Genomic DNA, 24,407 nt, shown 5'->3' with positions numbered 1-24,407 from the left:
CGGCGGCCGTGCCCGTGAGGCGGCGGCGGGTGCGTTCCCCCCGCAGGGCGCTGGGCAGCCGCAGGGTTCCGGTGTCGGCGCGGTGCTGAGCAGCCGTGCGGGGGGGGCGGCGGGAGGCGCCGGCTGAAGGCGCCCCAAAATCCCGGAGACCTTGCGTGAAGGCGCGCCCCGGACCGGGCCCGGGCGAAGGTCGCAGAGAAGCGCGGGTGCAGCGCGACCCCCCCCGCCGGCGACCAAGCCCCACGCAGCCGCTTGCTCACTCCCCCTCACCCAGAGGGATGGGGAGGAGGATCAGAAAGGAATGGAAAACTCAAGGGTTGAGATAAGAACAATTTAATAGGTAAAGCAAAACTAGGGATCCGTGCACTGCTTCCCATGGGCAGGCAGGTGCTCGGCCATCCCCAGGAAAGCAGGGCTCCAGCACGTGTAACGGTGCCTCGGGAAGACAAATGCCATAATGCCAAATTTCCCCTCCTTCCTTCTTCTTCCCCCAGTTTATATACTCAGCATGACGTCATATGGCATGGCATACCTCTTTGGCTAGTTTGGGTCACCTGCCCTGGCTGTGTCCCCTCGCAATGTCCTGTGCCCCTCCAGCCCTCTTGCTGGCAGGGCCCAAGAAACCGAAAAGTCCTTGATTTAGTATAAACATCACCCAGCAGCAACTAAAAACAGCAGTGTGTTATCAACATTGTTCTCACACCAAATCCAAAACACCGCACTGCACCAGCTACCAAGAAGAAAATTAACTCTATCCCAGCTGAAACCAGGACAGTGATCATGACAATAGATGACATAATACCGAGTTAGAAGCTGATTATTAAACTCTGCATCCTGACAAATGAATTTTGTTTGACTTCACTTTGGGTTTTAAAAGCAAAGCATACCCTCCACAACGCCTATAAATCTGTGTGTTCTCTCCTTTCATTCATAATTTGTTTTGTGAGCTGTGCCCAAAACTCCATTTTGCGTTCTTTCAATTTCTTTGATGCCTTTTGCACTAGGTCTATTTCCAGGTATCCTTCATCCAGATCATATTGAGGCCAATGGACCAAGCCTTCTCCATTGGGATTTCTGGAAATAACATAATGAAAAGTTAGTTTTCTATTTGCATATCAATTGTGCTCTGACTGCTTAGGTTGGGAGCATTTCAGAAAACTAACAACAGAAGCTCAGATTATGTGATTTTAGTGTCTGAATAGTTGGATATTTTTTAACAAAACACTCAACAGTGGAATAGCAAAAAATTAATAATTGCCATTACTTTTGGATCTAAAATTCCATTGCAGATGGAGAAGTAGCTCTTGGATTTTTTTTTTCTTTTTTGGCTTGCAGGTTCATTTAAAAGGTTTTTCTTGCAATCATTAAGAATAGAAATGATTTAATATTTATCTTAAATTCTGCCAAATTTGTAGGAACCACCATATAAGCATTGCTTCAGGCATATAAGTATGTTTCAGGCAGCACAGACAGAACTTGAGCTGTAATTAACATTATGATTCTCACCCATTTCTAGCAAAGTTAGTCCAATATTTCATAACAGTTCTGCTAAGTTTATTTTCTTCTTCTGTAGTATACCCTGCGAAGTCAGAGATGAAATGGCAACATTAAAAAACCAAATAATCAAAAAAGTAGCAGCTATAAATGAATTCCAACAGACTGTGAACAGTTCTAGTTGTTGCTCTGAGCTATGTGAGTTTTACCTGAGCAGAGATCTAGGAGAGAACTGCAGATGAATGATTTAATGATAAGTACTAAAGACAGAAAGTGTTTATCTTGATTCCAGTGTTTCTAAGACACAAAGTCTATTCTCAAGCCCTCCAGTAAGTAAAATGATTAAGATGATGTTTGAAAAGAATACTTTAGCAAGCATGGATACATCACCGGCTAAGAACGGCTTTCCAAAGACAAAGGCAATCTCATCTGCATGATCTGCTTTTACAAAGTCTGGTACAACACCTGCCGCTGAACTTTGTCGATGTTGAAATTCATAAAAGTAGACTGGGTTGCCAGCATCTAGTAGAAAATAAACAGAAGGGTGTTAGTTTGAGAAAATACCTACCACCAAACGTGATAAACTTTCATCACAAGCTATTTTGATAAAATGAAAACACTCTCAGTTCTTTGGATAATGACATGTGATGCATACTGTCCACAGACACACCCCAGGATGGAATTCTACATTTCTTCTAATAGGTGCTGAATTAGAGACTTACCTCTATGGTATCTAGCCACCTCAACGGCTGAAATCACAAGCAAGGAGTCTCCCATTGCATCAAAAAGTCCATCTCGCACTTGAGTACGGTTTCCTGTATTCCCTATGTATTCGTTGTATACTTGATCAACAAATTCAGAAGTAACACCCTGAACATGAACAATAAAAATACTTCTTATAATGATGATGAATATTATAAAGGGTAACAGCACTGAGTGTGCCATCTGCATATCCCTGGCCAAACATTACCTTCTTTCAGAGAAAATCCTCAACTGGGTAAGAGTGTGGCTCAGAGCTCAGAACTGGGAGTCACACAGCTACCCAGATACAGATGTTCTCAGGGAAAAGAGGTTTTGTAAGATCTAAAGATCAAAGATCTTTAGATAAACATCAGTCAGTGATGCTGATAAATAGATATGGTAGTCTGTTCTCAGTTCTGTGGAAATAACCCTCATCAGAGAAATCATGTTGGATTTCATAACATTCATTTATTGGTGTAGGTGGCCATAATTTACTCCCTTTCAGAACAAGCCTGGGCTCTGCCATTCCGAGTTCATAATGGATGTCTGTGACACCGAATGATCCATTGCGAGTACTAGCCATGTTTATAAAGTCCTTAATTCTTACTTATTAATCTGCATTTTTCTCTAGTAGTTTCAGGAGAGCACAAAAGAACCAGAAAGTTAAGAGGTTTGTAAATTACAGGGAAGCAAAACCTCAAGAAACCTGAATGTAGGTCTCAGTGCCATTTTAAACATCTCAAGTTATTCCTTTCTAGTCTCCAGCTTCTGCTTCAGAAGGGTTTGTTCTATAGGACTTGTGTCATACCTGCTGGTACCATGCATGTCTTGGATAACATATGGTATCTAAAATGTCACAGGAGACCTATGTTTAGGTACCTGAATCACTCATGGATTTCCACAGAACTCCTTTTTAAAAAGAGGGGCATTTAGGATAGAAATCCAGAGGGCATTTTCAGTCGCTAGTGGCAACAGGAATATACTGTGTTTGCTGCCCATTACTGCCCCATGGTAGGAAGCTGTCAAACAGAACAAAGTTTGCCTCTAAAATATACCCCTCCAGGACTACAAACACAGAACCAGGCTGGTGAAGAAGCAGCAGTGGTTTATTCTGAAAATGGTGTCTTACCTGAAATGAGGATGATAAGAAGCTCTGTAAAACTTGATATGCAACATCTGTGTCCAGACCATCTGTGTAAGAAGGTAATTTCATTATCTGCATGATACAGAGAAGCATATTTATTAGAGAATCCTGCATTAACAAAATGCTATAAATAAATAAATATAACAAAAAATAAATAACAACATTGTAAGTCTCTTACTGTAGGAACTGCCCATCCAAATTCACAGTTATTTACTCCTATTATGTATGGGACTGCAGTGATCAGTTTTTCAGATAGTAATTGCTTGGGACTCTTTGGAAAAAATACACCATCTATAGTTGTGCTGATGAACAGGGAACGCTGGACAAAAGAAACCCAAACCAAACAAACAGCTTCATTAATACATGAATTTTGCTTCTAGAAAAAAAATTCAGATTTTTACTGTAGTTCCAAAGCAAAGCAAATGAAGTGTCAAGTGAAAATATTAAAAATAACAGTATTCAATCCATCTCTAAATTTTCTCTGACATATTTTCTGCTCTAGGCAGAAGATTCTGTGAAGATTAGCATTATATTTTTAACATTTGTGAAAGATAGATGATGATGTTCAATTTACATCTCTTCTTAGTTCAATCCTGTTATGGATGTGTGGAGCAGTGGGGGAAAAAAACAATTTCTGTGTTGAAACTACAAAGGAACATGGGATCCAGCACTGTGATAAGAAATATTAAGTAGGACATAGTTTATTATATTAACTAATTTTCAGGTTCTCCAAGAGAAACTAACATTTCCTACACGTTTTTCTTTCCCCTGGTAGAGCATGACACCAAAACACAAATAGTTCAAAGTCCATGTAGAGTGAAAGGGAAATTACCTGTTCGCATTTTTCAAGCGAGGTATAGCATATAGGCAGGGTTGCCAAATCCTGACAAGAAAGTCACATTCATTTTAAGTTCTCTTAATATTACAGCACACCAATAGCATACTCTATTATGATAAAATTTGAAATGTCATTTAAACGCAAGAAGTATAATTTCACCTACCAATTTTAGTGTTATCTGTACTATCTCTTCTTCTGTTTTTTCTCTTAAGCATTCAACTACTTCAGCTGAACTGGATTTTCCACAGCCAGAGGCAAAAGCAATTCTCTGCAATCAATAAAAACAAACACTCACTTTTTCATGTACTTCCCATGGAAGGCTCTATGTGCCACCGGACTGGAGAGTCCAGTAGGGGCTGTCTAAACTTCTGCACAAGGATAACTGAAGCCAGCCATGTTCTAGCTGCAGAGGTAGAAAATAAGAAGCCCTCATAACCCTTCACACTGTGGGCTGAGCAGAAGGACAAAATACATGCCTCCAAAATATTTTGATACAGAAACAGAATAAGATAGTCATTCTGGTAAATAACATGCTGGGCTGAGAAGGCAGGATGACAAAAAGGAGTGAGTGATGCACAGTCAGAATACGACCACGAAGACCACAGCATCACAGAATGGTCAGGGTTGGAAGGCACCTCTGGAGATCATCTAGCCCAACCCCCTGCTAAAGCAGGGTCACCTACAGCAGGTTTCTCAGAATCATGTCCAGGTGGGTTTTGAATGTCTCCAGAGAAGGAGACCCCACAGCCTCCCTGGGCAGCCAGTGCCAAGGCCCTGTCACCCTCAGGGTAAAGAAGTTCTTCCTCATGTTCAGCTGGTAAAAAGAGCATGTTATACCATTCTTGATGATGTCTTTTTGGGTGGAGTAACAGCTCTCATTAGACAGGCAGAGCTCATTATAATGTTGTCTCTTTTATATCCCAGATTATTGACTCTAGGTTCCTGGAAGCTGTTTCTTGTAGTCGAAAAAAAATATTGGGTTGAAGTCAGCTCTTATTTTCAAATATAAACAAATCGATTAAGGTTTTATTTATTTGCACACAACAGGCATCAAACAGGAGGGGAATAGTAATCAGAATCTGGTGCCATTTTCCAGCCAAAAATTATAGCTCAAATTTTCTTGAAGACAGTACATGTTATAGTATTCCTTTACATTCCACACTTCTTCCCTGGCTTCTCTCTTTGCTTCCTTAGTCTTTTGCTTTTATTCAAACATATATGAATATTTGGGTATTTGAAAAGCAAAGCACCATTAAACATGTATTGTCTGCACACAGAAATACTGTCTTTAATGACTGTGGTTGCAGTTTCATAAGAAAAAAAAATCTGTTTCTACATTTTAGAATAAACAGTTTAAGATATGCAAAACTATCTGGAAAAATAATGAAAATTACTACAAAATACCCACTTGTGCTTCGTTCTCAGGATGGTCAGTGAACAAAGCCCTGATTGCAGTACCACTCTCTGAAATGGCCTTATGGAACAAGCCCTTTCCCAGGGGAGATAAGACCTGTAAAAAAGCAAGAACAAGCATTACAAGCATGATAAGCATGATGTTCTGATCACTGTCTTAGAATTTCAATATTAGGGACTGCCATTTGAAACATTTTGAAAGGAAATGTCATAAGACTGTATCCTCTGATCATAGTTCAGCTATGCAAAAGGATTTGGCAGCACTGTCAGGGATCACAGCATCACAGAATGATCAGGGTTGGAAGGCGCCTCTGGAGATCATCTAGCCCAACCCCCTGCTAAAGCAGGGTCACCTACAGCAGGCTGCACAGAGTCGTGTCCAGGTGGGTTTTGAATGTCTCCAGAGAAGGAGACCCCACAGCCTCCCTGGGCAGCCTGTGCCAGGGCTCTGTCACCCTCAGGGTAAAGAAGTTCTTCCTCATGTTCAGCTGGAACTTCCCGTGGTGCAGTTTGTGCCTGTTGCCCCTTGTCCTGTCGCTGGGCACCACTGACAAGAGCCTGGCCCTGTTCTCTTGACCCTTGTCCTTAAGACACTTGTATGCATTGATAAGGTCCCCTCTGAGCCTTCTCCAGGCTAAACAGGCCCGGCTCTCCCAGCCTTTCCTCATAAGGGAGATGCTCCAGTCCCCTCATCAGCTTCACAGCCCTCCACTTGCCCCTCCCCAGCAGTTCCCTGTCTCTCCTGAACTGGGGAGCCCAGCACTGGACACAGCGCTCCAGGTGCAGCCTCACCAGGGCAGAGCAGAGGGGCAGGATCACCTCCCTGCACCTGCTGGCCACGGTCCCCCTCATGCACCCCAGGATCCCACTGGCCTCCTTGGCCACCCGGGCACACTGCTGTCCCCCAGCAGTCCCAGGTCCTTCTTCTTAGAGCTGCCCCCCAGCAGGTCACCCCCAGCCTGTACTGGTGTGTGGGGCTGTCCCTCCCCAGGGGCAGGACCTTACACTTGCCCTTACTGAACCCCATGAGGTCCCTCTCTGCGCAGCTCTCCAGCCTGCCCGGGTCTCGCTGAAGGGCAGCGCAGCCTCCTGGTGCATCAGCCGCTCCTCCCGGTTTTGTACCATCAGCAAATGAGCTGAGGGCACCTCGGTCCCTTCGCCCAGGTCACTGGTGAATAAGTTGAACAAGACCGGAGCCAGTGCTGACCCCTGGGGAACACCGCTGGCCACGGGCCTCCAGCTGGGCTCTGCTGCCGATCACAGCCCCCTGAGCTCTGCCATTCAGCCCGCTCTCAGCCCACCTCACCGTCCGCTCATCTAGTCCACACCTCCTGAGCTTGCCCATGAGGATGTTGTGGCAGACAATGCCAAAAGCCTTGCTGAGGTTGAGGCAGACAGCATCCACCACTCTCCCCTCGTCTACCCAGCCAGTCATTCCACCAGAGAAAGCTATCAGGCTAGTCAGGCATGACTGTTTCCCCCTGATGAATCCATGCTGACTACCCCTCATAACCTTCTTTTCCTCCACAAGCTCGGAGATGAGGAGCTTATGCCAGCTTTTTCCCATCCCATAGCACCTTGCTTCCAAGATTTCATGGAACTACACTGCAAGCCAGATATGGATCAAATATAACTGTGTCCAAGATAGTGTGGCTGTGTTACAGAAGGGGAATAAAGAACTATTGGCCAGAGAGCAGGAGCTTAGGAAATAGGAATTTTTATCACATGTATCACTGAACACTCGTTTCACTGTGGGATCTCTACCAAATTGTGAGAGACTGAAGAAGAACCTTTTAACCAGTGTGTTCAGTGTTGATGTAAAAATTTAACATAATCAGCTGGGTCACAAAATGCACATCTGGTTCCTCTATCATGACTATTTGTCTTGGTTAGTTTGTGCAAGTGACTGTCAAAGCAAACAGGGAATGGGCAATACATCCTCTTAAAGGACTTTTCTCACAAATATAAATTTTTGTGGCACTGGAAAAAAAAACACCCCAGAATTTAATTTAGTAGATAAGGAATAACATTTTGGGTCTGAACTACAAGATTTGGACATGAATAGAACATTTTCATCAATCAGAGGCTGTATTGTTATATTACAGAACAAAGTAATGTGTCATTTACTATAAAACCATCCCTTTTTTCCTCACTGACTTTTCATACAGGTACTAAAAATTAATGCGGAGAGTGGTTTTTTCCCTAAGTAATTAAAATTCAATATTACTATGAACTTACAAGAGCAGAAATGCTGATTCCTCCTGTAGATTCTCCAGCGATAGTGACAGATCCCGGATCTCCTCCAAAATATATGATATTTTCCTGAACCCACTGAAGAGCTCTTACTTGATCTAAATACCCCCAGTTACCTCGAGCGTGCTTATCACCAGTGCTGCAGAGAAAGAATAGATTTGTTTAAATACTCAGTGCAAGAAACAAGGCAGAGAAAAATAAAATCTGTGGTATAAGAAATCAGCTGCCATTCTCTACACAGAGCTTCTCTACACAACTGAAAACTAAATGTCTCAGAAAGTATTGAGATCAGAGTAGCAGATGAACAAGAACAGACTTGGAAGCTGACTCGGGACCTGTAAATTGTTCCCAACTACTGCATATGTAATCAAGCAATGTATAGTTTCTTTGCACAAGAAAGTATTCTGCACATCTCTTCACAAAGGTTTTGCAAACATAATTTTGGAAATCACTTAGCAAAACCTGAAATAAAATCTTACCTAAAATATCCAACAATACCTAATCTGTACTGAATTACTACAACCACCACATTGTCAAAGGCTGCTAATGCTGAACCATCATATGATGAAGCTGCTCCAAAAATGAATCCACCTCCATGTATCCATACAAAGACCTGGAAAAACAAAACAAAGAACAATCCAGCACAGATAACAGCTTCCAATGATAAAAACTAAATATAAAACAAAATACAGTATTTGGTACTGTTTCACTCCTGACTCTTTCAGATTACATGTCACAAATGGTAGAAGTCTTTTGAATATGAGGCCTGCAGTCTTACAAAATGGCAGTGGTTTGATTAAATACTTACATTATACCAGTGCCCTGTGACATTTCACAGATTATTTAGAGGAAATCAAACATCACCTAGCTAAAATGTCAATAAAATTTTATTTGTAAAATCAGATTTTGTCTCTCTCAAACAAACATTTACTGGGGCGAAGCATGTAACTTGAGCATCGTTGCAAAACTGCACCTTAAGTTTGCATATAGCACAAATTGTAGGTTTGCTGTAAAACAATTCTGCTAGTGGTTTTGTAATGGTTTTGCTTACAGGAAGCTTCTCCTGATTTCCTGTAGAAACGGGTGTGTACACATTTAGGTATAAGCAATCTTCAGACATTTGGAGAAGAACATTCTCTTTTCTATTAGTAACAACATCCGAAAAATACTGTCCTAGTTCTTTATCCTGTAGACACCTGAATAAATGAAAAAATAACAAGCAATATAACTAAACAAATAACTAAATAACAAATAACTAAAAACCAAATAAACAAAAAATAACTAAAACCTCAGAGCTACTAAGTGTAGCTTTTCTGTACTTACACAACCAAGTGCAAACCAGAAAGCAATCTCTAATACATTTCTACATGGTTGGCAACAGAAACCATAAAATATTATTTTCATTTTTAATATATTTTCTTCCTTTGACATGGCATTAAGGAGATCCATGAAAAGGAGCCACAGTCTAGAGCAGTACACAGTGACATGCAGATATAATTTTGCATGTTTCAAAATATTACAGGAATATACCTGAAAATACATATGGCTATAAATTGCTTAAAAGAAAATGCAAATTAATTTTTACATCTTCAACAGTTTTTTTTATTGTAATGGCAGGTATTAAGCTTGAGACACTAAACAAGGGCAGCAGTACAAATGGAGTAAGACATTTACAATATAGGCTAGAATTGGTCTGCATTTTTTATGTGTCCTATTAAGCATGTGACTCCCTCGGCATTTGTTTCTTCTAATAGTGCATTCCAACATTTCCTTGGCTTCTTTCTGTTTCTGCTCCAAAGTTACACAGTTTATAAACATTGCTAAGTAGTGGCCAAATGCTCCCTGTACATCAGTGTCCTGGCATTGCATATAATATAAAATTATTAAAAAATTCAATGGTTTCTTACATTGGTGGGTAGGAAGTGGCATCTCTGACACCTTTCCATGGCTCGGGTGGCTGGGGTTCAGAAAACCTCAGTGGTCCAACTGGAGGCTTAGCAAAAGGAAGTCCCAGAAAGACATTTACATTCCTCCCAGCGGCGTCTACTTTGAATTGGTACCCTTGTACTCTCCCATAGTTGGTCATCACTTCTGGTTGCTCTGCTTTTTGTCCTGGGGAATGTGAGCACAAAGTCACACAACTGGTCTATTTGTAAATAATTGCTAGATTTCTAAGAGCTTTAGCTACTTAAATATACACCTTCTGTTCACTTAAACAATTCATTTTCGCGCATAAGGCTTCAACAAACTCTAATCAGTATAGCTGACATTATTTCAGCCTTCAATTTAATTGGTTTGTATGTATAATCTCCCTCAGGTATATCATATGTATTGTCTCACTATACACAAACATGGGTAATTGCATATAGACTTTAAACCTTTTTGATCCAGGTTGTTAGAAGTCCAATAGATTGCTCTCATTAAGAAAAGGTATTTTCTACCTGTGAACACATGAAATATATTCTGGACCCTTGACAGTATGTACAGCAAAAAGAAAAAACTTCTAACACACCTGAAAGTAGTATGGCATGTACAAATACTGTTAACATTTAGGTAAGATTCATTCTAAGATCCGTTTGAAAGTTCTCAGTACCAAATTACAAATGTGGTACAGTGGCCTGACCTGCCTCAGATCAGAAAAGATTTTGGGACAGGAATTTGATTTTGCTATTTGCAAAAAAGGCAAACAAGACAAATGACTGAAAGCAGATCACAAAAAGAAATGAAGAACTATTTGCTATTCAGACTTAATTTCTGTGCAGCAAGGGGCTCCCCTAGGTGAGCAAGCTGCACATGTGCTCTATTTCCTTACAGAAAGCGATAGGGAAAAACCCTTCTGAGGCTTACCAGTAGCTACCAGCGCTGTGACTCCAACGGTGAGAATCAATGACAGCAGTGATGTGTCCTTTCCAGCTGCCATTTTGCAAGCTGGTCACATAGTCCTCTCCTCAGTCTGTCGCTTTATATACTCTGCTAAGTATTACTGTTATGCAAGTTACATGTTTTTTAAAAAACAATAATAGAAAAATCTTAGCTTTTCCTGCTGGATGGTTATCCCACATGTCACTCAGTCCTGTGTGTTCAGGGATGTTTGTTTGGCATCTAATGCAACACACAAGTTTTGCAACACTAAAGAGATGACTATCCAACTTCTGTAGTGTGGGAACAGCATTAAAGGATTTGAGTGGTAACTATACGTTCAAAACCCCTGAAAGATCAGGAGGCTTTATGAACTACTGTGTGAACTCACATCTATCATTAGAGCATGAGATGAAAGAGAGGGAAGAGATAGCTGAAGAGAAAAAAAAAGAGATTTTCTGCCTACGTGAACGAAGAGATTGTGGTAGTGGGCTCCACCTTCTTTTGTTTGTCAAGGCTCAGTAGCTCTTCCCCCAGAAAGGCTGTTATGCAGTTTTATATCATGTGAATTCTCAGTTGGCAGAGACAACTTTTCTATAGATTGATTTACTGCTTGCACCTTTGATTTCAGCTGAGTCATAAAGACCCACAGTCGTTACATTAGTTCAACACAGCTATTATACATCTAGTGATCCTGTGTACTACGGCTGTGCTTGCGTCCTGCATCCCAAATCTTCCCAAGTATATCTGCACAGGTGTGATTTACAGCCCTTATAAGTAAATCCCGGTTAACTCTAAACCCAGCTGCTCAGAGAGCAAGCTGTGGCCAGGTACACCTTCAGCACATGCTGGGTATCTTGAGCATTTGCTCTGTTGATCCGGACTCCTGCTTTCTGTACTGAGCAAGCTCTGCGCTGCAGCAGCTACACTTTAACAATGCCAATGCTATGCTAGCAGCCATCTCTGAGTGTACGGTTAGTGCACAGTATACATTGGCAAATGGGATAACACTGTACATTGAGTTTCTAAGAAAATAATGTGGACAATAACTTCATCGTCAAATTTTTATAGCTTATAGATGTTCTCTGAAAGACTTTTTTCTTGTTTCTCGAGTGAAGTTCATTACATTAAAGGTCAATAAAACTGGTCTGTGATTAGTCTGCACTGTTATGAATGTACAGTCTATACTGTATTGATAGATGTATGTGCTGTCAAATGCAATGAGTGGAAACAGGTGCCTGGAGTACGAGTGATAGAGTTTAGCATAAGTTATCTCCCATCTCTGTCTCTGTGACAAAGTTTTGCTAGAAGCCAAGGGCAGAAGTACTAAGTAGTAGTCAACTCTGCACTCCTGTTTGCTTGCTTGAATGCTGTTGCAAATTCTTCCACTGTCCTCACTTACCCTGGACTGCTTTGGTTCCTGGCGTGGGAAACCTGTTTCTACGTGAGGTGGAACTAGAAGATTCCCTGCTTGGGACTCGGCTTGCATCCTGATGGGCATGCATGCCTCAGGACTCCCTTGTGACCCACAAACTACAGGAAGGGTCCTCTGCTGCAAAGTCAAATGCTCTGCTTGCTGCTCTCTACTTTTGCTGTAACAAACTTTATTTATCTCCATAAACAATTTATTTTCTATCTCCTGATATTTACTGATTCTACTAAACTCTGTCCTTTCCCATTTGCTTTTCCTTTATTTTACCCCTTCATTTACTACTCTATTTTCCCAGCTTTACTCTTTAATCTTTGCTCTACTCACTACTTCACTCTCCAAGTACACATTCTGCAAAATGTCTCAGCTCATGTCCCATCCACAGTCCCAGAGAGGGGGCCATTCTGAAAATATTACCAGTGCAAACCAGTTTCTGCAAACTCTGCCAATATTACTTACAATAAGATAATAAAGAGATGGGATTTTAGATCCCTAAAGCCTTGCCTGTAGATACTTTGTATGGATCTGCAAGCACAATCTGTATGTCTGTATGCTCTGGAAATGTGGAAACTTCTACTCTAGTGACACAGACTAAACTTGTGGAATCTGGAGACAGTGCTACATACCTGGCAAGTGGAATTATTGAATCCTTTTGGCATTTAATTTTAATACAGAATAGTTTGCACCTTACCCTACATCAGTGAATAATACGTACCTCATGGATCAATCACAAAAAAATCCTGCCATATGACATTTGCCTCTTTATACTTCAATGTCCTGCTATCTTTCTTGATTTCAACAGCTAAAAAATAGAGACAAACATCAGATTTATAGGCCCATAATTGAATAAGAGCTCACAATTACATTTTGCCTCAAGTACGTATGGCAGGAGTGTTTAGACATCTGCGTTTAAAACAGGGTCAGTTTGGGTTTTTTACTGAGCCCCTCATGAGTATTCAGTGAAGCTGGAGTGTATAAAACAGAGCTGTAATCTATGAAGCTTGGAGAGCTTTAACACTCTCTCACTTTGGCATGTGGTAGTCTCACACCAGGGTGTTTCTGGGATGAGACGGAGTATCAGAGCACTCACGCCTAAGTAGACAGGAGTAAAATCTTCTGATGTTTTCCAACTGTGATTTATTTTTAGCACTATGCCCGTGCATAAGAAGTCAGTTCTGCTGTACTTCTCTGCATACACTTAGAAGATAAGCATATATTCTGTACATATATATACAACACTGCCTGTTTATCTCCTTTTAAAGGGAGTGGTACAGGACCTCAGGGGAATTGTACACGCAATGAAAATTTATCAAGACTATTTTGAGATTATATTCCCCTCACAAAACATGTTAGCAAAAACAAAGGAGGAGGGGCAGATGGCCAGGAGGAATTCCTGCTTACCAGAACAGCAGTTGGGCTAACAGCCTAACCCTACCTCCTGAGTTCTGACTGGCAACAGAATCTGGGTGGAAAGACATAGGAAATTCTACCCAATTTCTTCCAATATTCAGAAAGAAGGGATGGCCAGTTAGTTGCTGTAGGACATTATTAGCCATGAATAACCTTAAATTCTTCCAGAGATATAGAGGTGAGATGAAAGAAGCGGGGAACTGGTGCCTAGTGCCCCACAGGATCTGTGGAGCTGCGTAAGGCTGCTGTGAAGTAGCAGTATGGTCAGGAATAAGGTTGGGAGCTGGAGCAGTCTAGGAGCCAGATCCAGGGAACAAACAAAACAGACCCGAGAAAGAAGTTCTTGACAACACTGAAATGAAGTGTTCAAGACTTGCTCTTGGTAGTCCATGCCAGTAAGGACTCTGGAACAATTCTGGTACAAACACATCTCTCTCCAGTGCTAGTAATGGAGGCCTGTGACCCAGTGTAGAGCACCTGGAACTGACTGATGGCACAGAGAACAGCCTGAAGCACAATGTAACACACCATGGAAAAGACAGAAAGTGTGAAAATAATGCTACCAGTGTGGATCCTTCTAGGGAAATTATGGCCAAATTTAAAAGGAAAAAAGTGTGGGTAGTGGAGAGCATTTCTCCCTTTTCTAACTTCTGAGAGAAGTCTTAATTCCAGCACTACCATTACAGATTATGTATCACAACAGTCAGAAATATACTATCACTGTGGTAAAACCAACTTAGAAAGCAGAACAGTCTTAAGTTTAATTTATTTTTCCACAGAGGACATTTCTGTATCTAAATCAGATGAGAACTTCTGTACCATTGCTGATACACTTGACATCAAAAGACAGTTTTACTTTTAAATCGGTTCTTTATTAATTTCACTTCATTAAAAAAATGTTGCTGCTATATTGTGTCTTCAGTCCCAGGGAAGCAACAGAAATCTGCTTGTGGGGAAATCTGGTACCTATATTTAATAAGTGAGGCTCCTGTTGTAGACATGAATCCAGGAAAAAGTGAAGGATCAAAAAGGGGAAAAATATCAATTGGAATTATTACAGTGAATAATTGCAAATATGGCAACAGTGAAGAAAAGGTCAAAAGAAGGGAAACCTGATTTTATCCTCAAAATTACTTTAAGTAATTTCTTTTACTATCCTAATAGTTTTCATATTATGTGTATGTTTAGACTGTAAATTATAACTCTGAATTAACCTTCTTGTTTTCCATTCTTTTGTTGTTTGTCTTTTCAAACATCAGCTTTCTCCAGAATTCTACCTTTTTTTCTTTCAACTTTCTGGCCACCTTTTGGTTTAGATTTATTTGCAAGTATTCTTCATTTAGGTTGTAAGATGGCCATTCAACCAAACCCTCTCCATTAGGATTTCTGTAAACAAAAAGAAAGAAAAAGTGAATTGCCCTTTTCAGTCACAAGGGAATTCAATCACAGAAATTAAGACTGAATCAACAGAACAGCTAATTCACTATGGAGTCAATACAAACTAGTAATGTGTCATGAATCTCATGGTTCTTACCCATTTCGAGCAAAGTTAGCCCAGTACTTCATTAGAGTTCTACTAAGGTTCTTTTCTTCCTCTGTAACTTCACCTGAGAGAGAAAATAATTATTGTGCGTAGCATAAACCAAAACATTGCTTCTACAGAAGCAGCATTTCAGACTGTGAATATGTTGTAACAACTTACTGATTACAACACAGGCAATGCACCTGCAATATGCTAGTAATACAGCAATCATCAGGAAAGGATTTCAGTGTTCTTTATGAATGAGGCTGCTATAATTATCCTTAATCTTTCCTCAATGGACCAGTTCCGTTTTGAATAAAATGCTTAAATATTAATTGAGTCTTTAACTTAACCATTAGATCATCATGCAGAAAATAAAACACTAGAGTTCCAAGCCTTGCACTAATCAACACAACTGGCCTACTATCTGAAAAAGAGACCGAGTCCCAAATTCTCTGGATCCTGACAGCCCCTGGGATTCCCTGGAAAGGAGGAGACATTAGTTTAAGTTCCTCAGGAAAAGAAAAGAGCCTAGATTTCCTTCTTCCCAAGCACTCTGCTAATCCCCTGCAAGTTTAATTGACCCTTCCTTCAATTTATTTTGCAGCCAAAACTATCTTGCAAATTCATGAACAGTGCTGGTACAATGATGGTGATGTTTTCTAGCAAATGTCCTATTTGCCCATTTGTTGACAACATGTGTAACTTACTATGCTTCAGAAACAGCAAACTGCACATGATAAAGAATGAAGAAGACAGTAAATTAGTGTTAAACAAATTCTAACAGGAGAAAGGTATCACTGTTAATACATGCACTTTGATTAAAATGGAGGTTGAATTACTGAACAGAATAATGCCAGTGTTATGAGAGCAATTTATAAGCGAACACTGAGTGTTCTATTCCTTACTACGTAGCTGAATATCACCAGCCAGATATGGTCCTCCAAAGACAAAGCCAACTTCATCTCCATGATCAGCTTTCACATACTCTGGTTTACTATCCCAGTATGAAGTGGGCCGATGCTGATATTCAAAGAAGTAAGCAGGGGCTCCAGACTCTAGAGGACATAACATTTAGAGAGTTAAAGAAGAGAAGCATAAATTACATCAGCTGTTTAAAGTATTACTTTAAATATGCCCAAAGTTTTATACTGGGCACATTTCCAGTGTAATGTCACATTCAAATATGTATTATTTTTTTTAATTCAAAATTAAGATCTCACAGTACTTACACAAAAAAAAATCACTCCAGGAAAACTTACAGAAAACAAAATAACATCAAATTATTTTCCAGTTCCAGGTATTTTGGCACAGCTTGTCTGCACTTAGATACCAGAAAATCTCCAGACTACAGAGCTGTTGACTTCCCAAGCAGCAGTAGGCCAAAAGACAAATTCCAGGTTGCTTTAATATGTTTTAATTTTTAAGCCTGTATACTTCAGTTAGCAAACATTTACTTGTGTTATCATGCTCTGCTCTCAATATATTATGACTGTAAGTACAAGTGCAAGACACTACTACAAAGATAAAGGAGTACATACACTTGTTTCACACAATCCTGCAGATCTATATCACATGCGCCTTCAAGTTCCCAGTGGGAATTTCAAGAAGGGATGCCTACACATGACAGGATTTGTGTCTACATCATTAGATCCAGCAGGTAGTAAGAGGTTTGAATATCCTACTAGTGTTCATTAGCTCACCTCTGTGATAATTCAGTGCTTTAATGGATGGCATGACAATTCCTACATCCCCTAGCAAGTCCAGAAATCGGTCCCGTAGCTCAGCAGGATCGTCAGTGTTTCCCAGATATTCATCCACTATCACAGGCAGAAACTCTGATGGTACATGCTAAGAGAAAAAGGGGAAACAAGAAACAGAAAATTTATCACAGTCTGAATTAGCAGCTATAAATGTCATCTTTTACATTTCAGAGATTCTGCAAAGGCACAAAGGTCCAGGGTAGCACCCATGTTGATGGGAAACCATGACAGCAAATAAAATCTGTTCAGACTTTTTGTGGGGAAACCCCCTCCTGCACCTAACACCAAAAACCCAAACAAACCAACCAACCTCAGGTCAAATTTGCAACAGAATTATATAGGTTAAAACTCTACAGGAATCAATGAAATGCATCAGTGCCTCCTGATAATACTGTTGGTTTCTGTTTTCTTTAGGAGAAAGGAGATAGGGATAACAAAAGTAAATTCTCTGAGTCCTTGAAAGATTTATGGGCTATTAGACTACAGGTCAAGACCAGTGGGATCTCCAAACAGAGCTTACGTTTTTAGTGTTAGAATTTGCTGATTGAAAGATAAATTTCAAAACTAGGAATGCAAAGTAACTACTTTAAAAGTTACTTTTAATTTAACGTAAACATATTGAAAACCCTGTTTTGAAACCCATCAATCAGGAGATTAGCCATCAGATACCATGAGATTAGAGACACTATTACAGTAATCCTATATAAAAATACATAAAAGAAAAATGCCGGTTCAGAAGTCTAGAAGGAAAAAGGCGTTTCCCCAAATCCCAGGCCTGACTCAGTCCCGTTTCTGTGTAACTCCATACACTGTGGTCCTGTCAACTTTGCTGGGCCTCTACCCAGAGCATAACATCACCTCAAGTCTTAGTAAGACTTAGTAAGAGTATGACTCAAAGCAGGAAATTAGAGAACAACAAACTCCACAAATCTGTTATATACATTAAAAAGGAATTTCACTTCTCAAATTAGATTAGTGCAACAGTACTTACCATCATTTGTAGTAAAAATTCTAAAGTTGAAGTGATTGATTTTTTATCTCCTACTTCCTTCAAACCTGGTATTTTTGATGTCTGCACGGAAAAAAAGGATGTTACTAGTGCCATTCAACTTCTCCAATATTTTTAACATTTGAACAACATTATTCCACTTCATTCTCACTACTAGTGTTTATTTTTGAAGCATCATATCATATGCAAAAATGCAGTACAATGCAGCATCTGTCTTGAAAATCTTGTATTTACTGCAGGAAATGTTTCCTTGGTGAAAGTTTCTACATAAACTACCCATACTAAGTAGTTTATCCTTAAATCAACACATATTGTTAAGAAATTTCTAAGACTAGAAAGCATTAGGGCAGAATTGAAGCAAAAAGTTTCTGTCTCAAAAGCTTATTTTCCCCCTGGTAGGGGAGATACTAAAAGTTATTGGCAGCCTCTCTATCTAGTCCAATTGTTTGAACCCTTCGAAGTAAAGATAAGGCAATGCTCCTCCTCTTTTGGAACATTGCATAAAATGACTCTTCTGCCAACAGAATGAATTAGAACAGATTTCACTTTACATTTTTCTTCTTGGACTCAGTACCAGCGCACTCCCAGAGACACACAGTTACTACGTAGATTCAAAACAAATGCTGTGTACTACATAGATGAACATGAATACTTGGGAAATGAAGAAAAAAGGACAAGGAAGAGAAAGGACACAAATCCCCTGCCTGCAGCTTTGTTCACCACATAGCCATTGCTTGTTTTTTAGAGTTACCCATAGAATTCATATCAGAAAGAATTAATGCACTGAGAATGGAATGGACACCTGCATTACCCCCATACTCTGTCCCCAAATGAGATAGTCAAACGATAGATTTTTCTGCATGGTAATAAGGAAAACAGGGGCAGTGATATAACCAGCAGTCCGAGTTCATAATGACATACAGCATAAGCTGTTTAAGGTGATCAATGTCACATTTTTAAACATTCTATGTATCAATCTTGAATACCATATGTTGTGGGGGAAAAGATTGGTTTTAGTTTTCTTTTAGTAATAAGCCCTTGACTGTTGCATTCTTTTTCCTCTCTCTGCCTGGATGAGGGATTACAATGATGAGGGATAAGAAAATACTGTATAAAATTGATGTTCCAGGGATGTCCATGTAGCTTAGCTTGCAGGATGAAGCCTATCACTGTTTTACGACCAACTGCTTCTGGGTCACTACAGAATCATAATGCAAGCAAAGTTTACCTTGTATACATTTCCAACAGTGCAAAGCCTTTTGGCAATACTTAAAAGGTGTCCTACCAGCAAATACCTTCTCAGAGTTGCCTAGATCAGTTAACACAAACATTCAAAAAAATGAAGAATGGCCATTAAATTACAGATCTAATATTCCAGCCAAATTCATTGTTGGTGACTCCTATCATATACGGGACTGCATTAAATTCTTTCCCAGCCAGTATGTCTTCAGGTGACTTAGGAAGAAATACTCCATCCAAAACTAAGGATAGATACGACATTTCCTGAAGGAGGAGAAAAAAAGATCAAATTACTTGTTAATGCTATTTTCCATTTTTTCCTTCAAACCATATAATAAAATATCCACATTTAATGTTCTAAGCGCAAAAAATGGCTTTGAGAAATCTGAGTATCTACAGCTACTGTAAAATAAATTTATAGTTCAGCACAAGAGTAAAAAATCCAAGCCTGGATGGGTCGTGGTATGCAGTAATGTAATGTTTTCCTGAGCCTGTCTTGCTCCTAACTGACATTAGACATGTGCGCTCGAGTCTTGGTCACAACTTTACAGGTGCTGTGAGACTTCACTGAAAATTTGAAAATTATGTGATATTATTTCAGTATTTAGGGGGTATTTTGACAAAAGTCAAGAAAAATCAACTTGGGAATAGGCCCACAATGAATTCTGGACGGAGGCTGAGCTAAAGTTTTGCAAGGGTACCATTAAAAATATCTGTCACTAAGCAAAGATTCACCTACCGTACTGTGAAAGACTATGTCCTTTGCTTCCTGGTTCCTTAAGCAGTTTATCAATGAGAGTGAACTGCTCGTCTCACATTTAAATATACTTGCAACTTTCTGGAAATTATCAACAACGACAAAAGCTGTTAGCTATGAGGGGTCTTTAAGGAATTTATAAATATAAAATTATTATAAACATTACTGTTAATAGTTTTATCTAAGGGCAGATTCAGGTGAGTTTGATAGGTCTTTCAGTATTTTATTTTACTAGAAATACTACAGTTTGATCAGAAAATGAAATTATTCTTACTTCTCTTTCTTGCTGTATTTCTATTCACTGTTCTACACAAGCCTTGCTGCAGACATAATACAAGGCTGTAACATAAATTTCAGAAAATCAGCTTATGAGAGACTTACATTATTACTACCTGCTGTTTCAGAAGGAGAAATGAAAAGGTACATACCGAGAGGAATTTAATATTAATTTTTTTTGTTGCGTTTTTTTTTTTTTTAATAATTCATTTACTTCAAATAAAGCTCCTCCATGAAAGACCATATCTGAATAAAAACTGAATGCCTCTTCCGGATTCTAATTAAACTTCCCATAATAAATTTCATAGTTACTCTATAAGTTACAGTGTGCATGAAAATGAACATATGGCTACCTTGGCATGTGCGTAATTGAAAATACCCAAGTTGAACCACAAATATTATAATCACATAACTGTAAAATCTACTTCCAACACCAAATGAGATTGAAAATAAATAAGATTATTTGAATGAAAATTTACTTAGTGCTAATCTATATATTTATAGGTATGCAGTGAGAATAAATGTGATCAACTTTGTTGCATAACATGCAATCAGATTTTCCCCTTTTCTCTTTAACCAAATTATCAGATATCAGAATTATCCTATTTTAGGTTATAAAGGCTTTTTTTAAAAAAAAAAAAGAGCCTACCTTAAGATCTGTTGAAAGAAGTAAATCTTTCTCAGGAGGGATTAGAATTCCACTTTCTGATATTGCTTTATGAAAGAGATTCTTAGACAAAGGAGATAAAACCTGCCAAGAAGGGAAAAACAGATGTATTTATTCTACAATTAAGGTCCTTATCCTATAACTTTATGCTTGACTGGACTGCTGGATTCAGTGGGGAATTACACATTTTTATGTGCTTACAAGGGAAGTGTTCAGACTTAGCACAATATGCCATTAATCTTACTTTCAAAAATCAGATTAAACACGAAATGTTATACTATTTGAGTTTTTGAAGATTTTTTTAAAGACTTTACTTTTTAGTGTATTTACTGCATGCCTACATGTGCAAAAACAGAGCAAGATCCTGCAGATACACCAAAGAGTGTGACAGATCCTGGATCTCCACCAAAGTGCTCAATATTTCCTTGGATCCACTGAAGAGCTGCTACTTGATCCAAAAATGCCCAGTTCCCACGAGCGTGTTCATCACCAGTACTGAAAGAAAAGTATTATAAGCCAGCTTCTCAGGAAGAGTAATAGTTCTTCTAACACCAGAATAAAATAAATCCCACCAATTTACATTTTGTGTAAGGTCTCATACGTGGCCAAGGAAAGATCTGTACAGCCTACTGACCTAAAATCCTTCATAGTCAGATCTAAGCCCCACTGACTTACTTGCCTCTACTGTTTGTTTACCCATATACAGATAGCTTCCTGGCCTTTACACTGTACGACTTTTTTCTTTACACACCAAGGGACAGAAGTAAAGGCAAGAACAAACATCCTATCCAGAACCAAATAATCCCAATTCTGATTTGACAGCAGGTTCCAATCAAATGACAATGTAAATGGAATTTATGGATATTTCTCAATGTTCTCCAGTCCTGATGTCACTGAACTATGTACATTTAAACCACAGTGACAGCAGGAAGCTGGTGTGGAACTTCAGCTGATTCAGAAAACAAAACCATGCATGCTTCAAACATGATCGGAAGCATTTTGTAAAAAACGAAATAGGTCATCTTACCTGAAGAATCCAAGGAGTCCAAGTCTGTACTGAATTATTACTACCACAACATTCTCGTAGGCTGATAGTGCAGAACCATCATACCTAGCAGCACCACCAAATATAAAATTTCCTCCATGGATCCACACCATTACCTTAGAGAAAAAAGGGTGAGACACACTTTTATACATTGCTTGGTAGATTTCATGTGAAAGAGGACGACAACATCAGAGAATTTGAACTTCAAATCACCAAACCTCAATAGGAGCTGAATTTTAGGTTGGTGGACTTTGAATTTTATGTAATAATATTGTTTTTGTTAATACAGCACCAGATATTCAAGGGCAATTAAGTGGCTTAGGAGCTATCATTAGGGGCCAACTTTGTGCAACACAATTTGTAAAATGAGTTTACGTACAGGTAACTTGTCCTTGTTTGAACCAGCAGGGCTGTAAACATTTAGATACAAACAGTCCTCAGAAGTTTGGAATGGAAGGTGCTTTTCTTTAAAGTTTTTTTCAGCTGTTTTCAACATGGACAGATCTTGAGGACATCTTCACAAAACAAAGGAAGCGTGACTATTAGTAATAAAACTGCAATAGCAACAATGTAACAATGATAAAGAAAACACACTTTCTTTTGTCCCACAGGCTGAATTCCCACAGGCTACTCAGAGTTTGTTACTTATATACAGTTAAAGGTGAGACCTGTAAAAGCACAGCTCTGTGCACAGTACTTAAAAGGCTGAATCATTTCATCACAGCATAATAAGAACACATGTTTCCAAAGACAGGAATTTCCCAGGAATTATTTGTGGTCCCTTTTCCCACAGTTCTTATGAAATATTTCAGTACTGGCAGCATATTCATTACCAGACAAAAATCAGACCTCCGTACCCTAATAAACACAACACTGACAAACGTGACCAGGTCCTATATACAAATGAACCGAACAGCTCTCACAGTGGTGGGTAAGAAGTTGCATCTCTCAGACCATTCCAAGGTTCAGGTGGTTCAGGGGGGGAAAACCTCAAGGATCCAACTGGGGCTTTTGCAAAAGGAATCCCAAGGAAAACGTTTACAAGTCTGTCTGTCCCCTTCACATTTGCCTGCCTCCCTTTGAGCCGCCCATGTGCGATAGTCACTTCTGGCTCAGCACCATTCTGTCCTAAGTGACACATAAGATAAAAGAAAAAATACTGCATCTTCACAACTGTAACATTGTCATATAATGTTTATTATATTATATATTTATATTAATTATATTAATTATTCTATAACTCTATCATAATTACCAGACTTTTCAATTAATTACTTTCAATTTTGTTCAGTTTCATTTCGCTTTTATGCAATGACAGACAACCCCTGCCAAACACTCTTAAAGTTGGATTGGCCAATGACAACAGGAACTAGGCAAGACAGTTTAGTCACTCTGCAAGAGCATAAAGCTTAACAACAAATTTCAGAGCAAGCAGAAATCATTAGTATTTTCTTAATTTATCCTCCAATAAGATCTTAAAAACATTTTGTTTAGATAATTTGGAAATGTTTTTGCTTTCTAACTTTAAAGATACAAAGTTTTATTCTCATAAAATCATCTCAGGAATGGTTTCAGCTCATAAACCCGTAATTTTTGCAACAAGCTTATTGGAATACTTCTGCAGATTACTAACAAAAGTATAAGAGCAGTAGACTTTCAAAATCTGCCTTTGAAAATCACTACACTGCAACTTGCTAGTGCAGTTGCTTCCCCAACAGCAATAACAGATATTCAATTTTACCTTCTGCTCCGCAAGTGATGAATGCTATACTGCAAAACAAGGCACAAAGCAAAGAAATGTGGCTTTCAGGAGCCATTTTTCACCCCCGTGTGGACTCTAGATTGTTTTCTGGTTTTGTCCGGAAGAGAATGGTACAAAGGTCCCTGCTGAGGGCATTCTGATTAGGGAGTGCAGCTAAATTCACTTATGAACATGCACTGCATTAAGCACCTTCAGAGCTGTAGGTGATACAAAGTGTAAATGCAATCCCTTAGTGCAACGCATTTCATCATTACCTGATCCTAGGAATGAATGATTTAGAAATGATCCAACACCACCTGTGAACAACAACAAAAGGTCTAATCATAGCTAATCTGCTCTTAATCCTGCCAGCAAACAGTGAAGCTCTGAAGATGTGCCAGAGCTGTCAACGCTTAATATCTTGTAAAAAAACGCCAAAACAACAGCCTCACCAAAAAACAGGATTACAGATTACAAATAACTAGAAAATAAGAATTAAAAATTAAAAAGAATAAAACCAAAAATAGTTAATTCTTGCAGAAGTTTTCATGAGGGCTAGCAAGTCTGTACCGTAATTATGATAATAATGATCATAATAAGATCCCACAGATCAATATGTGGCTCCAGACCTGGTGTTACTGGCTGAATTTTGGTTTTTTTGATCATAGGTCAGTTTCACATCCCCAGGTCTGCTGGTGACCGACAGGGTTCACCAGTCTCAAAGGGGGAAAAGGATCCTAGGCCAGGAGTTAGCAGGGCTCATTGGGAGAGCTTAAACTAGATTCCAAAGGGGAAAGAAATAAAACC

At 39.3% G+C, this 24,407-nt stretch overlaps 2 protein-coding genes across 4 annotated transcripts; both read right to left on the bottom strand.

Moving 5' to 3' along the window:
* Nucleotides 1-345: 345 nt before the first annotated feature.
* On the bottom strand, nt 346-12,949 carry LOC308053581 (fatty acyl-CoA hydrolase precursor, medium chain-like). 3 transcript variants are annotated; one of them, XM_080365002.1, is made up of 15 exons: nt 12,887-12,949; nt 10,731-10,866; nt 9,791-9,995; nt 8,935-9,079; nt 8,363-8,496; nt 7,869-8,022; nt 5,626-5,727; nt 4,381-4,485; nt 4,212-4,262; nt 3,558-3,698; nt 3,365-3,451; nt 2,217-2,364; nt 1,885-2,016; nt 1,507-1,579; nt 346-1,074 (listed from the first exon to the last, which is right to left on the bottom strand). In XM_080365002.1, exons 2-15 carry the CDS (start codon nt 10,801-10,803, stop codon nt 900-902), a joined length of 1,725 nt encoding a protein of 574 aa, XP_080221128.1. In that variant the 5' UTR covers nt 10,804-10,866; nt 12,887-12,949; the 3' UTR covers nt 346-899. The 3 variants fall into 3 exon arrangements, with proteins under 3 accessions (XP_080221128.1, XP_080221129.1, XP_080221130.1); XM_080365003.1 differs by lacking the exons at nt 4,212-4,262; nt 12,887-12,949 and having other exon boundaries at nt 10,731-10,841; XM_080365004.1 differs by lacking the exons at nt 3,558-3,698; nt 4,212-4,262; nt 12,887-12,949 and having other exon boundaries at nt 10,731-10,841.
* Nucleotides 12,854-23,551, bottom strand: LOC308053582 (fatty acyl-CoA hydrolase precursor, medium chain-like). The gene is made up of 13 exons (XM_080365005.1): nt 22,783-23,551; nt 22,239-22,374; nt 21,842-21,975; nt 21,156-21,309; nt 20,797-20,898; nt 19,854-19,952; nt 19,238-19,378; nt 17,858-17,938; nt 16,807-16,954; nt 16,012-16,161; nt 15,116-15,188; nt 14,796-14,967; nt 12,854-12,973 (listed from the first exon to the last, which is right to left on the bottom strand). Exons 1-13 carry the CDS (start codon nt 23,022-23,024, stop codon nt 12,941-12,943), a joined length of 1,665 nt encoding a protein of 554 aa, XP_080221131.1. The 5' UTR covers nt 23,025-23,551; the 3' UTR covers nt 12,854-12,940.
* Between the last annotated feature and the right edge of the window lie 856 nt (nt 23,552-24,407).

The sequence above is a fragment of the Falco punctatus genome (genome assembly GCF_963210335.1).
Source record: "Falco punctatus genome assembly, chromosome: 14".
NCBI lineage: Eukaryota > Metazoa > Chordata > Aves > Falconiformes > Falconidae > Falco > Falco punctatus.
The sequence above is the reverse complement of the archived record's forward strand: the minus strand, read 5'-3'. Positions and strand labels throughout refer to the sequence as shown.

Coding starts and splice junctions, on each gene's coding strand:
- LOC308053582 (XM_080365005.1), bottom strand. CDS start 23,024: ATGCAGTATTTTTTCTTTTATCTTATGTGTCACTTAGGACAGAATGGT. Junction 21,976..22,238: donor CAAACAAGGACAAGTTACCT/GTACGTAAACTC, acceptor TTTTTCTCTAAG/GTAATGGTGTGGATCCATGG. Junction 14,968..15,115: donor GCTAACTTTGCTCGAAATGG/GTAAGAACCATG, acceptor TTTTGTTTACAG/AAATCCTAATGGAGAGGGTT.
- LOC308053581 (XM_080365002.1), bottom strand. CDS start 10,803: ATGGCAGCTGGAAAGGACACATCACTGCTGTCATTGATTCTCACCGTT. Junction 5,728..7,868: donor GAATCAGCATTTCTGCTCTT/GTAAGTTCATAG, acceptor GCTTTTTTACAG/GTCTTATCTCCCCTGGGAAA. Junction 4,263..4,380: donor TACAGATAACACTAAAATTG/GTAGGTGAAATT, acceptor CTTTCTTGTCAG/GATTTGGCAACCCTGCCTAT.